General features: G+C 45.1%; 1 protein-coding gene across 1 annotated transcript in view; it reads right to left on the bottom strand.

The window, feature by feature from the left end:
• The window catches only part of LOC147635469 (uncharacterized), a 36974-nt gene extending 18250 nt beyond the window's left edge, over nucleotides 1–18724 (bottom strand). Inside the window, exon 1 of the mRNA XM_086802752.1 lies at nucleotides 18364–18724. Coding sequence (XP_086658878.1) covers nucleotides 18364–18479 — 116 coding nt within the window. The 5' untranslated portion in view covers nucleotides 18480–18724. The remainder of the gene's footprint in view (nucleotides 1–18363) is intronic.
• Nucleotides 18725–19957: the final 1233 nt, after the last annotated feature.

The following is a 19957-nucleotide window of genomic DNA, read 5'->3' as shown; positions in this document are numbered from 1 at the left end:
ATCGGCATCAGTGCCTTCCGTAGCCGACAAGCCTTCGCGTTCCACGAGAGGCTCCAACTCTGATTCTTGGGTCGACATCGTGAAGAGGGTACGTGGAGAGAAAATTTGGTCTTTGCACAACAAAAGTGCGAGCGAACTCGAGAGCTTGAGAGCTTGAAAACTTGAGAACTCGAGAGATGTGTGGCAAGAAGCCCACGTGAGGGGGTTTATAAAGGTTTCCCAAAAGCCAAAAAAACTCGAAAAGCTAGGCTTAGCTTTTGCTTTAGCTTTTGTGTTTTTTTTTTTCGTAAATATATATATATATATATATATATATATATATATATATATATATACGGATATATATATTCTCTTTTCTAAAAAAATAAAACACCTTGGAAACCTTAGAGAGAGGGGGTTCTTTTAAAATTTAAAAACTTTAACCTCCCCTAAAAAAAACAAAAACGAAAGCATTAAAAAAAACGTAATGCTTTACGTGTTTTTTTTTCTCTTGAATAAATATATATATATATATATATATATATATATATATATATTTTAATATATATATATATATATGGATATATATATATTCTAAAGTCTTAAAAAAAAATAAAACCTTGGAAACCTTTTGAACCTTGGAGGTGTCTTTTTAAAACTTTGAAATTTTAAACTTTTAAAAAAAAACGAAAGCTAAAAAAAAACGAGCTTTCCTTGTGTTTTTTTCTTTTCTTTGTACACCGCTTTCCATTGTGTATTGATTCCACTTTCTTCTTTTCTCATCCCTTCCATGGATGTGAATGAATTAAGTGTGTTTGAAAGCAAAGAATTACAGAAGATACTTGATTCGTTTCAAGATGTATTTCCTAAGGAACTGCCATCGGGTTTACCACCTGAACGGGCAGTAGATCATCGTATTGACTTGATCCCTAGTGCTCATCCTGTGAGTATTCCACCTTATAGGATGAGCCAAGCTGAGGAAGATGAGTTGGCTAAACAACTCGCAGATTATTTGAGGATGGGCCAGATCCGTCCAAGTAAATCACCTTGGGGTGCACCTGTGTTGCTTAGGAGAAAGAAGGACAATACTTGGAGAATGTGTATAGATTACAAAAGATTGAACAAGCTGACAATTAAGAACCGTTATCCTCTCCCTAGATCAGATGACCTAATTGACCGGTTAGCAGGAGCGAAATATTTCACGAAGATAGATTTACGTACTGGCTATCACCAGATACGTATTCATGAAAGGCATGTCGAAAGAACCGCCTTTCGGACTAGGTATGGCCATTACGAGTTTCTCGTATTACCTTTTGGGTTAACCAATGCTCCAGCCACTTTCCAGCAAATGATGAACGATCTTTTTCGTGAACATTTGGGAAAATTTGTGGTGGTGTTCTTGGATGATATTTTGATATATAGCCGTACTCTTGAGGATCATGTCAGACACCTCACGATTGTCTTAGCTATTTTAAGACAGAATCGACTATATGCTAAATTCAGTAAATGTGAGTTCTTTATGACCGACATCATTTACTTGGGACACAAGATCACTAGAGATGGATTGAGCATTGACTATGACCGAGTTCAGAAGGTTTTGGACTGGCCTATACCACGAACAGTGAAACAACTTCGTTCTTTTCTCGGTTTTGTTGTCTTTCTTAGGAAATCTGTACGGGAGTACTCTCAGCTCACTCTACCGATGACCGACTTATTGAAAGGTCGTGGACGTAAGTCCAATCAGCCTATCACTTGGAATAACGATTTGGATATGGCCTTCAGACTTTTGAAAGATAAAGTCAAGGAAGCACCTATCTTAGCATTGCCTGATCCTAGTCGACCTTATGTTCTTGAAACTGATGCCAGTGACTATGCTATTGGGGCTGCTTTATTTCAAGATGGTAGACCGGTTGCTTTTGAAAGTAAAAAGCTAGACGACACTCAATCTCGTTGGCCAACCCTTGAGAAGGAGCTTTATGCTGTGATTCATGCTCTCAAGGTTTGGAGACATTATTTATATGGCTCTAAGTTTGTGGTATTGACTGATCATCAGTCAATCAAGTATGTGTGATGCGGATGATTTGAGAGGCAGGAAAGCTCGTTGGGCAGAGTTAATGCAAGATTTTGATTTTGAGATCCGTTATCGGAAAGGGTCCATGAATAATATTGCAGATGCGCTTAGTCGGATTAGAGAGGTGAATACTTTGTCGTTCACCGAGATTTCTACTGACTTATTTCAGTCATTGAGAGGGCTTTGTAGGACTGATAGTTATTTTGGTCCATTTTGGCAGAGGATCCAGGACGAGAGCTCATTGATTGACCAGGACTCGGTGACTGAGCAGTCTACTATTCAGGCTGCAGGAGGTCAGTGGATGATTCGGAATGGTTTACTATTCCGTAATGACAAAATTTGTGTACCACAGATCCCGGACATTAGGTCCAAGATTCTGAGGGAGTGTCACGATGCCCCTTCTGCTGGACACCCTGGGGTACACAGGACACTATCATTAGTGAAACACACTTTTTATTGGCCGAAGATGAAAGGGTATGTAGAAGATTATGTTCTCAAGTGTCAGATTTGTCAGGCAAATAAAGCTGAACGCTTTAGACAGGCTGGGTTGTTGCATCCTTTGCAAATCCCAGGTAATAAATGGGAAAGTATTTCCATGGATTTTATTATCGGATTGCCAAGAACACATCAAGGCCATGATTCTATTTGGGTTGTGGTAGATCGCTTGACAAAAATGGCTAGATTTTTACCGACCCGGAAGACTATTACAGCTACGCAATTAGCTCGGCAGTTTATCGAGCAATTGTTTAGACTGTACGGGTTACCGCAGGACATAGTCAGTGATAGGGACTCTAAGTTTACGAGTGATTTTTGGAAACTTGTTTTCGAGAAGTTGGAAACAACTTTGAATTTGAGTTCCTCTGATCATCCTCAATCTGATGGCCAGACTGAAAGAGTGAATCAGATTTTGGAGGATATGCTTCGAGCATATGTATCCAAAAGACAAAGTTCATGGGAGGATTATCTTCCTATGTTAGAATTTGCATATAACAGTACTAAGCATACGAGTACAAGGTTTAGTCCTTTCATGCTTATGTACGGTTTTCAACCAAGATCACCTGTTACAGTAGGATTCTCAGGACTTCAGCATGATGCAGCACGTAATTTTCTACAAGATATGCAGGAAATGTTACAAGTTGCAAAGGAATCTATTAGAAGTGCTCAAGACCGAGACAGATTTTATTCTAATAGACATCGTTCACCTAGAGAGTTCTCTGAAGGAACGATGGTGTATTTGCGAGTTCCGAAAGATTCCGAGACTTTACGGACAGGTAGATCTCCGAAATTATCCCCTAGATATTGTGGACCATTTCGTGTTACACGACGGATTGGTTCAGTTGCATATGAATTGGATTTGCCTTCTCATGTGAAAGTTCATCCTGTATTTCATGTCAGTAGACTTAAGGAAGTACTGGGTGGAGCAGATCAGTTAGTTAGTCCTCAAGAAATTATAGATGTCCAGGACATGACATTTATTCCTCACGAACCTGAAGAGATTCTTGGATTTCGTGAACGAAGATTGCGTCATACGCTTATCACGGAATACAAGATCAAGTGGAAGGATCGTGTTGAGGAGGACGCTACATGGGAGACATTGACTTCTCTTCAGAGAGATTACCCTGGCTTTTTAGTGAGCTCAGGAGTGAGCTCTTAGAGGAAGGGGAGTATGTCATGTGCACAGTGGGTATCTACCGTGTGCTATACGCATGCAAGACTAGTTTCGAGGCTTGGGGAAGCTTGGAACTAGGCAGGCTGATTGACGAGCTGAGTTAGGGAAATACTAACGGGCGGGCACCCAAGTATGGACGGGCGGGCGGCCAAGTGTGGACGCCCGATGACCGGCCAAGAGCCTATAAAAGGGTGGCCAAGGTTAGTTATTGGCATAGAGAGTCTCGCGAGTTTGTGAGAGCTCTATGGTCTTGGAGCCTGGATCTAGTGCAGACGTGCACCTGCTTTATGCAGCCAAGGCCGGCAGCGATCTCGAGGCCCGCGAGAGCAGCTTCGTGGCGGTATGGGACGTCGCGAGGAGGAGATTGGTCGGTACGTCAACCTAGTTAGCTCAGCTCGTGGCTCGGTGGGGACAGCCAAGATTGTGGGCTTGCCCACGGCTGTCATGGTTGGGAGGTGAGTCAGGCCTGCACCCCCTTGCTTGTTTGTTGTTCGTTTGTTTGCAGGATTCGAGTTTCGAACCAAGATCGATCACGAGGGGATCCGTGGGGAGTTGACAGAGAGACAGAGAGAGTCATCTTCATGAGGAAGAGGGTCATACTACGAGGCTTAGAGGGAGCTCCTATTTGTTGGGGTAAAGGCATAATGCCCACCCTTATAGTGTGTACAAGCCCATAAGTTATAGTACATAGTACACTTAGTACATTTAATGTACTAAGTGCACTATGTGTACTAGTGCAATATACATGTGTGATAGGGGAGTCACACACTCATGCCTTATGAGTTGACTTATCCCCACAACTCTCTCTCTCTCTCTCTCTCTCTCTCTCTCTTGTTCTTCTCTGTGTATGTCTCCCACATGACCTAACCCTAATTCCTGTTTCTCTCACAACTGGCATCAGAGCTAGAGGGAGGTTTGCCTGGTTCATTCGGAGCCTGTAGGTGTTGAGAAGGGCGCCCTTGAAGCTTTGTGAAGGGCGTTGGTTGCTCAGCGATGGCATGGAGCACTTGGACGTGGTGAGGCGTGCAAAAACTGTGCTGGGCGTAATAGGCGAAGCGGGCGAACAGGCTGGTCCACAAGGCGGGCGTCAACAGGCTGCGTAAGCGTGGAGCGAACACAGGCGAACACAGGCGTCGAAGGCTTTAATCGTTCCTGGCTACCTGCGCTAGGCGAAGCGACCTGTGCTATGCGTAGGCAACTGAGCGTGGAGCGAAGGCGTTGGCAACTGGCAGCGAGCGAACACAGGCGAGCACGTGGCGTTGAGGCGTTGGTCCAAAAAGTGCAGCAACGCGTGTAGCGAAAACACACGTAGCGTAAGGCACTGCAATCGGGCTATGGCAGGATTAGCGAAGGGATCTCTGTCTCTCCTCTAACACAACGCTGGTGGCTTGCGCACAACGGGGAAGGTGACGAGCAGCGACGATTTGAATCGCTATCGTAGGCCCTTTCAACACCTGCCCGACTAGCGATTCATGAAAGTCGCCTAGTCGACCTGCTCAAGCCCGACTACAAAGCTCCCATCCGTACAGCTCTGCAGGCGCATAAGCACCTCCTACGTTTTCAATACGATTGTAGAAGCCTGACGAGCAGCAGCATCATCATCGTGCAGCACTCTTTCTGCAGCAGCATCAGCAAGAATTGCCCCCCTCTCCTGCAACAGCATCTGCAATCAAAATTCAGCCTACAAATTGAAGAAAAATCAGAAATTACAAGGTATTTTCCTCAATTTTTTTTTGGGATTTGCAATTGAGCAAGTACAATCAACAATTGAGCAGGTACAGGTGTCGAATTGCTCAATTTTGAGCAAAATTGGCAAAATTGGGTGACATTGGTCACAATCAGGATCAATTTGCAGGAAATTGGTCACAATCAGGATCAATTTGCAGGAAATTGGATGTCGAAATTTGGGGCTTTTGATGTAATTGTGCAATTAAGCACTCATACATGCTGTATGATGTGAAAAATTGCACATTTGGGCAAAATTGCAGTGCAAATCAAGGGGCTTTTGTGCCGATTTGGTTGATTTGCATGCAGGCAATCGCGTTTGATGCTGTGGATAATGTGTTGATGCCTTACAAGCACTCAATGTGCCTGTAAATCAAGGGGCTTTCATTATTTGGATGTATATGTGGCCAGGGGGAAGCATCGTGAACACTCTGGATGCCTTCATGTGCGCCAATGTACCATGTATGATCAGAAATTGATCTTAAATCAAGGGGCTTTTCAAGTTCGTATGCTTGTTGAGCTTGGCAAAGCAGCAGGCAAGACATTTATGCCTTGAATCCTCAAAAATCAGCTTGCAGTCAAGGGGCTTTTGCCCAATTTCTGTTCGGAACTGTTGTATGCAGTGTACAGGACTGTAAAAGTCTGATTTTCACTCATTTGGACAGCCAGGAGAGCATTTATTGCTACTGTACCTGCTGGTACAGATTTGGCACAGCTTTGTGCAAGTTTTGGCATGGCTGTACACTGTTTTGAGTGACCAAAAGGTTCAATTTCAGCTGCTGTACTTGCCGGTACAGGTTTGGTACATCATTGGAGAGCACTTAATACTGCTGTACAGTACTTTGGAAGGGCAAGAGAGCACATTTAAGGTGCTGTCCAAAATCTGCAGCAACCAGATTTTGGTGATTTCATCACAAACAGTGGGAGAAAAGTTGCATTCTTGCTTCCGCAGTGGGAGATAAAGCTTGGGAGAAAAAACTGTGAGCACTTTGTGTGCTTTTGGTGCCGTGTTTGCACATTTTTGCAGGGAGTCAGGCATTGACAGGTTGCATATTGCTATGGCAACCACAGGTGAGAGCTCTTCATTGCTTCACATCATGAAGCTTGAAGGCTCGCATAATTATGATATTTGGCAAACCCAGTGCTACAATGTGTTGCTCCAGAAAAAGCAGCACAAGCCTATCAAAGAAAGGGGTGTAATGCCCGCTTCTCTTACTGCTGAAGAGTGGGAAGATATGGATGAGCTGGCAAGATCTACTATCATGTTGTCTGTGTCAGACTCATTACTTTTCAGCATTCGTGAAGAGAAGACAGCTTGGGGAATGTGGCAGAGATTGCAGGACTTGTATGCCCAACAAAGTGCCTCAAGCAAAGTGTATTGGTTGAAGAAACTCATAGGTCTTCAGATGAAGGAAGGGGCGTCTATGACAGCCCATCTAAATGAGTTTAATGGTATTGTCAGCCAGGTCATTAATCAAAAGTTGGCAATGGACGATGAGTTCAAAGCCACTTTTCTCTTATGCACTTTGCCAGAGAGTTGGGATACATTCAGGACAGCCACTAGCAATTCGAATGCTATGCTGTCATATGCAGATGTTGAGGGTGCTCTTCTTCAAGAAGAGATGAACAGGAAAAACAACTCTGTTGGAAAGTCCAATGCAATGAATGCACGTGGGAGATCCCAGCAAAGGGGGGAAAGCCAAGAAAGGGGAAGGAGCAAGTCTCGCTCCAAAAAGGATTTGGAATGCCATTATTGTGGCAAGAAGGGACACATTAAAAAGCAATGCTACAAATGGAAAAATGATCAAAAGGAAAAGGGAAAAGGCAAAGACAAAGAGAAAGATGAAGCCAAAGATGTAAAGCCAAAGGGCAAAAGTGGAGTCAAGATTGAAGAAATCAATGTGTCACATGCAGGTGGCAGTGAGGATGAGGTCCTCTTTACGTCTTCACTTGATGCCCATTCACTTCTTACAGGTGGTCATGGTATGCACTCATGGATCATTGATTCAGGTGCCTCCTTTCATGTCACAGGTTGCAGAGACTTGTTTGTCAGGTATACTGCTGGCAATGAAGGAGTGGTTTATTTGGGTGATAACCATGCATGCAAGATTCTTGGCAGAGGTGATGTGAGGCTTGTGTTTTCAGATGGCTCACAGCTTATGCTCCATGATGTCAGGCATGTGCCTGAGATCAAGAAAAATCTGCTTTCTACTGGACAGCTTGATGATGCTGATTATGTTACCACATTTGGTCGTGGAAAGTGGAAAATTAGTAAGGGCTCACTGGTTGTTGCCAGAGGCTCTAAGGTGGACACTCTTTACTTTATGCATGCAGGTGTTTGTCACCATGCTAATGTAAATGCAACCGAGCTGCCGGAAATCTCTATGTGGCATAGCCGGTTGGGACACATGAGTGTCAAGGGAACGGAGCAATTGTCTCGTTTGGGTTACTTGCCTTCTCTAAAGTTTTCAAGTTTTCAGTTTTGTGAGCATTGTATATATGGTAGGCAACTACAGTGCCCCCACAAGAAAGCTCTTGGACAGAAAGATGCTCAGTTAGAGCTTGTGCATACAGATGTATGTGAGATGCCTCAGCTTTCTTTGGGAGGGGCAAAATATTTTGTGTCATTTATAGATGATGCCACACGCAAGGTGTGGGTTTATCCTCTTCGTTTGAAGAGTGATACATTCTCAGTGTTTGAGAAGTTTGTTGCTCTTGTTGAGAATCAAACTGGCAAAACACTGAAGGCTTTGCGTTCCGACAATGGTGGAGAGTATATGTCCAAACAGTTTCAGGACTTTTGTGATGCTAAAGGCATCAAGAGGGAGCTCTCTACTCCTTATGATCCTCCACAAAACGGGACAGCAGAGAGAATGAACAGGACCATACAGGAGAAGGTCCGTTCTATGTTGTCACATGCTGCATTACCTCATGGTTTTTGGGCTGAAGCTGTTATGACAGCCGTTCACCTTATAAACAGGTCACCTAACACGAGGCTTGGTGGGAAAGTGCCAGAAGAAGTATGGACAGGGAAGCCTCCGTCATACAAGCACTTGAGAGTGTTTGGTTGCGTTGCGTACGTGCACATACGCAGGGAAATGCGCACCAAACTTGATCCTAAGTCTCACAAATGCATATTCCTAGGATATGGTGACAGAGGTGAAATGGGGTATAGACTTTGGGATCCCGTGAACAGAAAGATCATACGCAGCAATGATGTCATTTTTTATGAAACATGCATGTATAAGGAGCCTGCAAGGCAACAGGAGCCTGGCAGAGTCATCTTTGATGATGATGGACATCATGGACAACAACAAAGGGCTGTAAATCAGCCATTACAGCAGGAAAACCAGCCCTTAAATGGTGCTGAAAATGGTCCAAATGGACAGCCAGAGATGGCAGAAGATATCCCTATGGATATACCACAGTTAGAGGAGATACCGGGCATGATTTTTCAGCCTTATGGCATGGAACAGGAGCCACCAATGGGTGATATGCAGGCTGGACAGCAACCTGCAAATGATGGTCATTGGGTACGGAGGTCCACTAGACCCTCCAGAGCCCCTGACAGGTTTGTTCCAGGGGTTGACTACTTGATGCTTACTGACTGTGGGGAGCCCTCATGTTATAAGGAGGCTTTACAGAGGGCAGACAAAGCTCTATGGGAGCGTGCCATGAAGTCAGAGATGGATTCTCTGCATAAAAATGGAACTTGGAAGTTGGTGCATTTGCCTGCAGGCAAGAGGGTTTTGCCATGCAAATGGGTATACAGGCTCAAAGTTGCACCAGATGCAAAGCCAAGATACAAAGCCAGGTTAGTGGCTAAGGGCTTCAAGCAGGAATATGGTGTGGACTTTGAGGAGATCTTCTCTCCAGTGGTCAAAATAACCACACTTAGAGCTGTGTTGGCTTTGGTTGCGCATGATGATCTGGACTTGATTCAGATGGATGTGAAGACTGCTTTTCTTCACGGTGATCTCCATGAGGAGATATATATGCAGCAGCCAGAGGGTTATGCAGTGAGTGGAAAGGAGAAGCTTGTATGCAAGCTGAAAAAGAGTCTTTATGGGCTCAAATAGGCACCAAGGGAATGGTATCATAAATTTGATACATTCATGAAATCTCAGAAATTCAGGAGAAGTGACATAGATCACTGCTTGTACACCAAGAAAGCTTTGGATGGCAGTCTATTGATCCTCATCTTGTATGTTGATGATATGTTGATTGCCGGGAAATCTCGTAAAGAGATGGATGCCTTGAAACAGAGGCTGCATCAAACCTTTGATATGAAGGATTTGGGTGATGCAAATCACATTTTGGGTATGCGGATACTTCGGGACAGAAATCAGCATGTGTTGTATTTGTCTCAGAAGGAATACATTGGCAAAGTCTTGCAGAGGTTCAATATGGACGGGGGAAAGAAGACTAGTACTCCTTTGCCTCCATATGTGAAACTCAGTGCTATGGACAGCCCACAGTCGGATAGAGACAGGGCTGATATGGCCAAGGTTCCGTATGCTTCAGCTTGTGGCAGTCTCATGTATGCCATGGTTGCTACTAGGCCGGACATTGCATTTGCAGTGGGAGTGGTTTCTAGATACATGGCCAACCCTGGCAAGAAGCATTGGGAAGCAGTGAAAGGTGTCATGAGATACCTGAAGGGCACACAGGATTTGTGCATTTGCTTTGGCAAACAGGATGCATTAGTGCATGGTTACACGGATTCGGATTATGCCGGTCATCCAGATAACCAGATAACCGGAAGTCTACTACCGGTTATGTGTTTACATTCACAGGAGGTGCTGTGTCATGGATATCCAGGATGCAGAAGTGCACTGCCTTATCTACTACGAGGCCGAGTATATTGCAGCCACAGAGGCTTGCAAGGAGGCATTATGGCTATCTCGGTTAGTGGTTGATTTGGGTTATACAGGGGATATTCCATTGTTGAATTGTGACAGTCAGAGTGCCATCCAGTTGGCAAAGAACCCTGTCTTTCATGCAAAGACGAAGCATGTGGATGTGAAGTATCACTTCATCAGAGAGGTGATAGAGAACAAGCAAATTCAGCTTGTTAAGATTCACACGGATGACAACCCGGCTGATCTGTTGACAAAGAGTTTGCCTCCGGAGCGGTTTGCTCATTGCAGACACTTGATGGGCATTGGATGAGGCCATTTTCAGCCTTGATATGGCCTTGTATATTATCATGTACATGCTGATTTTTTCTTTTCCTTTACTTAAGGGCACTTTGCCTTTAAGTGGGAGGTTGTTGGGGTAAAGGCATAATGCCCACCCTTATAGTGTGTACAAGCCCATAAGTTATAGTACATAGTACACTTAGTACATTTAATGTACTAAGTACACTATGTGTACTAGTGCAATATACATGTATGATAGGGGAGTCACACACTCATGCCTTATGAGTTGACTTATCCCCACAACTCTCTCTCTCTCTCTCTCCCTTGTTCTTCTCTGTGTATGTCTCCCACATGACCTAACCCTAATTCCTGTTTCTCTCACACAACTTTCTTGGATGATGATCTCACGAGGATGCAGCTAGAGCATAGGAGAGCTTGCATGCCACGAGTCTTACACGCGAGGAGAGAAGGCAAGAAGGCCTTCTATCGAGATGGTCGGGTCATCATTGACGGCCGGCCCATGGTTAGCGGTTTGGGACCTATGGGACACAGACCAGGCCACTAAAAGAGATACACATGGCAGTATGGAACTGTAATGGTTCACTATGGGTGCAGCCTGGATGACTGGAGCATGTTATGGTGGGGAGAGACATCATACTTCTGACAGAGACACCTCAGAGCCCAGAGAGAGGGCTACCTTGAGTAGAGGGATTCTAGTGGGAGTCAGCATACAGGAGGACCACACGCCAGGGTACCTTGAGAGGGTCGAGGGGAGTAGCAGTTCTATTCAGACGGGAGCTACAAGGGAGAATGAGAGTGGTAGCACAAGATCCAGAGGCCAGATACATGTGGATCAGCTTACAGCTCTCACAGGACAGGGTTATATACATAGCCCTATGTTACTTTCCTCCATCAAGATCCTCCTATGTCATTACAGAGGACATGCCACAGGAGGAGGAGACAGGAGCCTCGCCATACACTTGTCTGTCAGAGGAGATTATGCATTATTCTACACTAGGGGAAGTATTTCTTACGGGTGACTTCAATGCCCACACACAGAGCAGACACTGTGAGGTGTATGACTATGATGACATGGAGATCCTCCACCCTGTGGATCCAGAGGAGATAGAGGCTAGTCGGGCATCAGAGGACACTGGACCAGACAGAGGACATTATGGGGACCACTTACTAGAGTTGGGAGCCAGGCATCGTCTCGTTATTTATAACGGGATGCTACAGTGGCCGGGATCAGGAGGGCTGACATGCTTCCCACATGGGGGTCATACACGGACCAGAGGCACGATGGTAGACTACATTATGGGGTCTTTGGAGGCATCACAGCTTGTCACCTCATTCTCCATCCCACCTCGTCCTATTGGGGCAGATCATACATACTTGGCATTTTCACTAGCCGGATCACCAGTATCACCAGTCCCCCACATACCAACACCACACACTACCATCTACTTCACACATGACATGGCAGACATATACACTGGCAGAGTAGAGGATGGGCTCCTACTCATGGATCCCTTGGCACCTATGGATACCATTACAGCCCAGCTGGCATCACTCCTACACACGGCTGCATTACAGAGCTTCCCACATCGTGTCCACTCAGGAGAGCCTGCGAGATCTGAGACTACGCCCTAGAACAGATGGTATGATGACGAGTGCAGAGCCCTATACTCACGGCTCCGCATAAAGAGAGCCTTGGGAACCATCACATAGCAGGAGTCGAGGAGAGAGATGAGGAGACTTACTCACCGCAAAAGGCGGGCCTTCGCAGAGATACAGGAGCTAGAGATCTTCCATTTCTTCATGAGTAGAGAAGATAGCCCTATCTCATGGCAGCACTTCAGAGAGCCCCGACCACCGACACCCATTGAAGACCCACAGACATGGCACACACAGACATGGCACACATATGCAAAGGGCCTATACCACACCCCACAGCAGCCACCTATACCTCAGCCACACAGGAGCCTCGACCTACCACAGCTAGCTTCTTTACTCACTCAATGGTAAAGGAAGCTATCCGCCGCCTACCGCATGGACGGGCCGCCGACCATATGGGCCTACAAGGTGAGCATCTCATATATGCAGTAGATTCTTTGGCTCCTTTTCTTGCACATCTGTTTAACAGGGCACTAGCAGAGGGTTTGCCTGCGGAGTGGACCATGCACACCATTGTGCCGATCCACAAAACAGGGGATATGCTCGATCCAAGCAACTACAGGACGGTTATGGTTGGCCACGTGTTGGCCAAACTCTATGGTGCAGTGTTGGAGCAAGAGCTTAGCTTATATGCTGAGCAAGCAGGTTTACGCTCATCAAGGCAGGCAGGCTTCAGGAGAGCTTTCTCTACCACTGACCATGTATTCACTTTGAGATGTATGATTGATCAAGCCAGAGTGAGGAAGAGAAAGCTCTATTGCTGCTTTGTGGATTTCCGCAAGGCATTTGACACAAAACCACGAGAGAGGGTCTTTCAGCGCCTGCAGTCTCTTGGCATACCAGCAGATATGATATGGGACATCTATGCATTATATGAGCAGGTTTTTGGGCAAGTCAGATGCCCAGGAAGTATGTCTGAGACTATTGCTAGCACCATTGGTGTGAAGCAAGGATGCCCACTTTCCCCCACGCTATTTGGGTTATACATTGATGAGGTGGCTGACTTCATTACACGGGGAGGCGGCGATGGAGTTGATCTAGCAGGTGTACCTCAGTACATATTATGCTTTATGCTGATGATATCGTATTAGTGTCTGATCTCCAGAAGGTCTACAACAGCATCTACATGCACTCGATGATTTCTGCAAACAGAGGGGTGTTACTGTGAACCTTGGGAAAACCAAGGTTATGGTCTTTCATACATCGAGACAAGGCAAGAGTCAGCTGACATTCACTCTCGTAGGACGCCAGGTGGAGGTGGTGACATCATACGTGTACCTAGGGTTTACCTTCTCTGCAGCAGCCACACGCTTCACCATGGGTTCAGCAGCCAGAGCTAGATTGACACGGGGATATGCAGCATTGGCTATGCTAGAGAGACAGTGCCACCAGGTGCATTTTCAGAAGCCCCGGACGAAGGGGTGGCTATTTGACACATTAGTCACACCGGCACTGATGTATGGAGCACGGTATGGGCACCAGGCCTTGCTACCCATTGGTGGACACAGATAGAGAGACCACAGGCCCTCATGATGGCACGCATGATACGCAGCAAACCGTCAGTACCTCATGACATTATACGAGCAGAGTTTGCTGTGCCTCCTATGATGGTAGAGGCCATATTCCAAACTATACGCCTGCTAGACAGATTCAGAGAGATGCCACGGGACAGATTGTCATACAGAGCTTTTGAGGCATCTAGACAACTGGCTGAGGCAGGAGACAAAGGATCATGGTATGCACAGGTCACACATTGGTTCTCACAGCATGGCCTAGACATGGATCATCTACCACCATTCCAGTATGACAGGGATGCACCACATATCCGTCTCTCTCATAGAGGAATAGAGTATTGAGACAGGACCTATGGCAGCTCTATACACAAGAGACATGGATATCACCTACACAACCTCTTCCACCGAAGATGCTATACCACAGAGATCACTTCATGAGTATCACTGATGATGGATTTATAGAGAGGCCTAGATACATGGAGGGCTTTTTACCACACGGCTTCTGAGTAGCTATTGGTCAGCTTAGAGTCTCATCACATCGATTGGAGATCGAGACTGGCAGAGCAGCACGGATCCCCCGAGAGGAGAGGGTATGCAGATTGTGCAGAGAGGAGGTGGAGAGTAAGGAGCATTATGTATGCAGATGCAGAGCATATACAGCCATCAAAGAGAGAGATCCCATTTTATTCAGGGAGCCACATTCCCTACGCCAGATCTTTGAGGCAGCAGACCAGCGCATACTGGGGAGATTCATTCTAGACATACAGCGTCACAGAGAGACATCATTACAGGCTCAGACAGCTCCAAAGGGGGGACGACAGACACAGATTACTACATTTTTTCAGAGATCCACCCCACTCCCAGCCCCTACACAGCAGGGAATTACTCTCCAGAGAGCAGAGACACTCAGAGCCCGCAGGAGTCAGAGGACACCTGGCTTTCGGACACCACGCCTATACCAGAGAGAGATGACAGAGATCAGAGCTCAGTTTCACAGAGAGGGTGCGGAGCGACTGGCTCGCTTCAGAGCAGACCCAGGCATGTTCTTCAGGGAGCTGTGGACACCCCCTTCATTGATGTATACCATTTTATACCCCCAGTATGGTACAGGATGGAGCTAGCTAGGTTGCATATCATAATTGTATACTCCATGCATATAGCTTTGCATTCTCCTAGTAGTAGAGCTCCATCCCCTCCCCCACTCATTGTACTTATTGCACACCCATATTCAGCTTTTTAGTTCAGTACTTTTTCATTTTGTTGGGATGACAGAGGATACTCCACACAGGTACACTGATTTGTCTCATAGGCCGAGTTCGGTCTTTTGGAAGACGTGAATAAAATCTTTCTTTCTTTCTTTCTTTCTTGCACTCTCTGTTCAGCACATTCTAGTGCCACTCTGCTTCCGCTTTGTGCACTCTTTCACATATTAATGAGTTAAGGAACAAAGGACTATGCTATAAGTGAGGTGAAAAATGGCACAAAGGTCATGCCACGTGTTATAAAGAGAGGAATGTAACTTGGTGCTTTCCGAAGTCATTGAGGAGGGACATTGAAAAGGAAGGAGACCTCTTTGATGATTGCCGAGTTATTTACAACCAGCAACCTATCAGTTGTTAGAAGTCATCTCCTGTCTATACATATACACCAAGGCCTCTGTTGTGGGTGTGCCCGCCCTTTGTAGGTGTTTTATCATTTTTCCTCACTCCCCGTATTTTTTCCCCATTTTTCCTATTTTTCTATGGCATGGGAGGCAGTCTTGTTGTGGCAATTGGACCTTGATCTTGGCCGACTGCATCTGTGTATTCACTGGAGGTGGCCGACTATTTTGCACAGGTCGCGAACCTTCTTGATGCTGGCCGACACCCCCTGCTGCTGGCCGACTGTACATTTCGGCAAGTCGTGGAGTATGTGGTCCTGTCGGCTGCCCTACAGCAGGCCGACTGCTGTTTGGGGGCCATATAAAATGGCCACAGCCCCTTCTCACTTGTGTATCACTTCGGGATCTTCTTTGTGTATATAGAGCAGAGTTACACACCTCTATCTCTCTCTCTCTTGTGCTGTTGTTTTCTGCATTGCGTTTGCTCTTGTGTTCCCAGATTTGGTCATCATCTCCGCTGCGCATTCTGACATCAGTCTACTCATTCAATAAAGCAAATACACCATACATGGTGGGGGCCCTTCAAAGAGTATTTGGGACCCAATCCTTGATGTCTCCTCTCTCTCTCTCTCTCTCTCCGCACTCTTATCTTCTCTACATTGTGCTATTCATTGTCAAGAAAGAAGGGCTAAAAACATTTATCAAAGTATAATCCTTTTCTATAACACTTAACCCTAATTAGCCTTGGGACATAACAGGAGGCTCTATAGACTCTGATCACCGTGAGGAATGCAGATCATTATGATGATTTTCCAACACACGTATATATAGCACCTTACTATGCTAGTCGGCCAACATAAAATGCTTTCGGCATGTTCACGACCTGCAACGTGGCACCTACGCTGCCGAGTCTCCCGCGCCTACTGCCCAATTGCAACTACACCTACTGCACTCCTACAGGCCAGCCATGCATATCTAGGGTGAGGTGTGTCACAACTCTTTTTCTAGTTTGAATAGTATAAATATAAAATATGGTACTTTGAAAAGATATGTGCACAAATAATATGTGCAAGCTACTAGGAAAAGCATATGGATATGAGATGCATGGATAAGGCATAGGAACTACCTAATACACTCTCGAACAAATAAGAACTTCAAAACTTATGGAGAAGCTTGCCACCTTTGTATGGTGTACATAACGGCCCGTACGGAACATTATGTGTATGGTATGCAAAGTATTGTACATATCACAAGGTTGAGTACAAGTCCAGAATGCAACCATGGAGACTATTTTGGGCGTGCCTCTACTATTGATAGTAGGGTGCACTATTGAAGGCATGAAGGTATATTGAATTCTTCTTCAAGGCAAACTCTTGGAATCCAAATTCTAAGATTCTTGAAATTTTTGTGATTTCTGAATCTTAATCATTGTAGTCATTATTTTGAGGCTTTACGAAGACTGAAAGTGACTGAGAGAGAGAGAGAGAGAGAGAGAGAGAGAGAGAGAGAGAGTACAAAAGATAGAAAAATCATAAACCCTCGATAGAAGCGAATTTGATAAGTCCTCTACAAAGGCAATTTTAGACCCGAAGGGGTCGCGAAAAGTGTGAGTAAGAATTGCTCAACGGTGATGAAGTGGTTTGAGCTCCTCCAAGAGAGTTGTGTTCCTCGTTGATACCATTGGCTAGTCTGATGGATGGATATTTTTCCTTAATATTTTCATGATTTTGAGGGCATGACATTGGATCTAATGTGAGATTAATGTCTCAAGAGTGATGTATGAATATATTATGTTAAATTTCCACTCTATCTAATTTGCAATATCAAATCTCAATGAATTGGAGCCTCACATCAAGTCATGCGTGTCCATCAATGAGGTGAATGCTAAGGCAGCTTCTTTCTCATGCTTGTGCTGGAGTTAACTTTACTTCACCCCGTGGATCTCATCCAAAAGGACTTACACGGTCTAAGTAACTCGATCAACACAAGTACCATCAAAGTGCAATGCCTACACGGTATCTTAGGACTCAATATAATAATGGCGGCATCCTAGCCCACACTTCAGAATCACTCTTTGCCCATATTGGATATCTTGGTATCTCGTTCTCGCTAGAAGCATCACCATTAAGCATAAGCTATCAAGCTCAAGATGCTTGAGGATATCCAAAAGACAGATCTTTGCTCTTGTGTCGGCAGCAAGCTAGCATGAGTTCAAGATTTCAATGTCACAATGTTTACCTATCTTGGCTGGCAGTACATAATACTATTGGTATTAAAGTGCTGTGAGAATTTGTACCTTTAGCAAACGATTGAGATCTCGAATTACTGTCCTGGCCTCTCTCACACATAATGCCAACCCCATCTAGCAAACCCACAAATCCACATAACATTAGATTTACTTGACTATGTTGCCCGAGCATTTGTCTGATGATGCCAAACAATAGCTTGGAAAATTGAAAATACAGATCTTTAATCTTGCCAAAGGTACCAAATCCTCAAGAAATTAGTCCACGGCCTTGTAGCCGAATTGGTAAGTATTTGAACGCTTGAGTGAGGGGTCTCGAGTACAAATCCCACTAGCCTCAGCTGATGGACACCAAGGTCCTTTGTCACCTACGAGCAAAACCATGGCCTCTGCGCTTGGAGAGGAGCAGCAGCATTGACTGATTAGCAGGATCTCAACTCGTATAAAAATAGTAATAAAAAATACGGCGCCATCGCTTCCCGCAGCTCCATTACAGAACAGATGCACAAAACCCTACGTAATGGTATGCACTAAAGTCTAAGATGCATAGGAACCTAACTAATGTTATGCACAAAACCCTAACTAATGATGCCTAAAACCTCAACTAATAACATGCTGAATAAAGAAATTCATCATTTTTAAAGCGATATGAGCAGCGGCGAACACATATCTGCACCTTCACAACCGAGACCTAACTAATGACAGGGATCAAACATCATAAGCGATGCGAAAAGGGACATACCATGTTGTGAGCACCTTGAGGGACTGTGCGATCATGAAGGCGATGAGGGCGGTCATGAAGGGCTGGTTTGCAAACATGGACGAGCGGGCAGGATGGAGATCGGAGGGGTTATCCATCGCGGCAGTAGCAGAAGAGTCTGTAATTCTCTGTGGTTCTTCTTCTCTCCGTCTGGCGCAAGCGAATTTATCCGTAGAAGCTGGAAATCAAGAAGACCCCATGCCAAAGAAGGCGATCCAGAGGCCCAAAAATGGGGAGATCGCCATAGCCAAAAAATGCCTGCGCTGCGCACGCTTCAAAAAAAATCAACCCCTGCTTGTGTTCTCTCTCTCTCCCCCCCCGCTCCTAGGCTTAGGAATTTCCATCTTTAGGAAGTTCTTTTGTCACCATCTCATAGAATTTATGACCCATTTTCTATAGTAAAAGCACCCAATATGTGCTTACTATGTTGCTTTCAAATTTGATTTATTAATATGGAATATTCAAAAGTATTTTCATGTTATTTTGTGCATGCTCGCATGCATTACGCGTGTCAAGGTGCATGGTGTTGTAGTCGGCCGCATGCATTACGCATGTCAAGACGCATGGTGTACGCGTGTCAAGGCACATAGAGTATGCGTGTCAAGGTTGGGTGTGGAGTACATGTGTGTAGGCTGGGTGCTAGGAGCTTCTGGGCGAATGTTTGCGTGGCGCTTCTGAGCGAATGTTTGCTATAGGAGCTTCTGGGCGAATGTTTGCGTGGAGCTCATGCAGTGCTCCACTTATGGCAGGCACTCCCTCTCACTACTCTCACATACCATAGGGTGGAGACCACTCCAAAAAGGTAGCCCATGACCCTAAGTGTAAGGCACATGGGGTCAACAACAACATGCCCACATCTTCATTGAAGCATAAACACAAGGAACCTTGCTTAAAAAAGCCGAAACACAACACCAATAGAATCTTTGTCTACACATTAACAAAGGTATTAGAGCTCTCCACCTTGAGGGTTAGGGTCTTACTGATGAAGGTTTGGCTAGGGCAGTAGGGGGTGTAGCAAAGGAGGGGGGATGTGGGGCATGTGCATGGTAGCTTTTAAAAAAGAAATAAGGGGAAAAAAAAGCAAAAAGCCATATTTAGGGCTCACTCACTAACATCCAACTTCAAAAACCAGTGTAGTAGTTTTTTTTTAATAAAGAAAACTTTCCACATGTTTAAGCCTCAAAATCAAGCTTTCACAACATTATCAGCTTGGCTAGAAACCCTCTAGGCTTACGGTTTGAAAAAAGCCCATGGAAGTTAGGAGCTTTGCAATCACACCATCATTGACAAATCTATTCCCTTCCTTCCATTTGAGATAGTCGGTCAAGGAAAACTTGGTGAATCCCCATATCCTCTGCATAATAATCTATTGCCTACTAGGAAATCACGTGTCCAGGTTCATGCCTCTAGAATCACATCTATAGGCTCACGTATGCAGGTTCATGTGTCCAAGTTCATGCCTCTAGACTTAAGCCTGCAGGCTCACACTTTTTTTTGTATGAACTAGGCTCAGATACTTACCTAGGATACAAAAATCTAGGAACTAGGCCTATGATAGGGTTGATGTGTTCAATTA

The sequence above is a fragment of the Cibotium barometz genome, chromosome 9 (assembly GCF_041138505.1).
Source record: "Cibotium barometz isolate CiBa-2024 chromosome 9, ASM4113850v1, whole genome shotgun sequence".
Taxonomy (NCBI): Eukaryota; Viridiplantae; Streptophyta; class Polypodiopsida; order Cyatheales; family Cibotiaceae; genus Cibotium; species Cibotium barometz.
The sequence above is the reverse complement of the archived record's forward strand: the minus strand, read 5'-3'. Positions and strand labels throughout refer to the sequence as shown.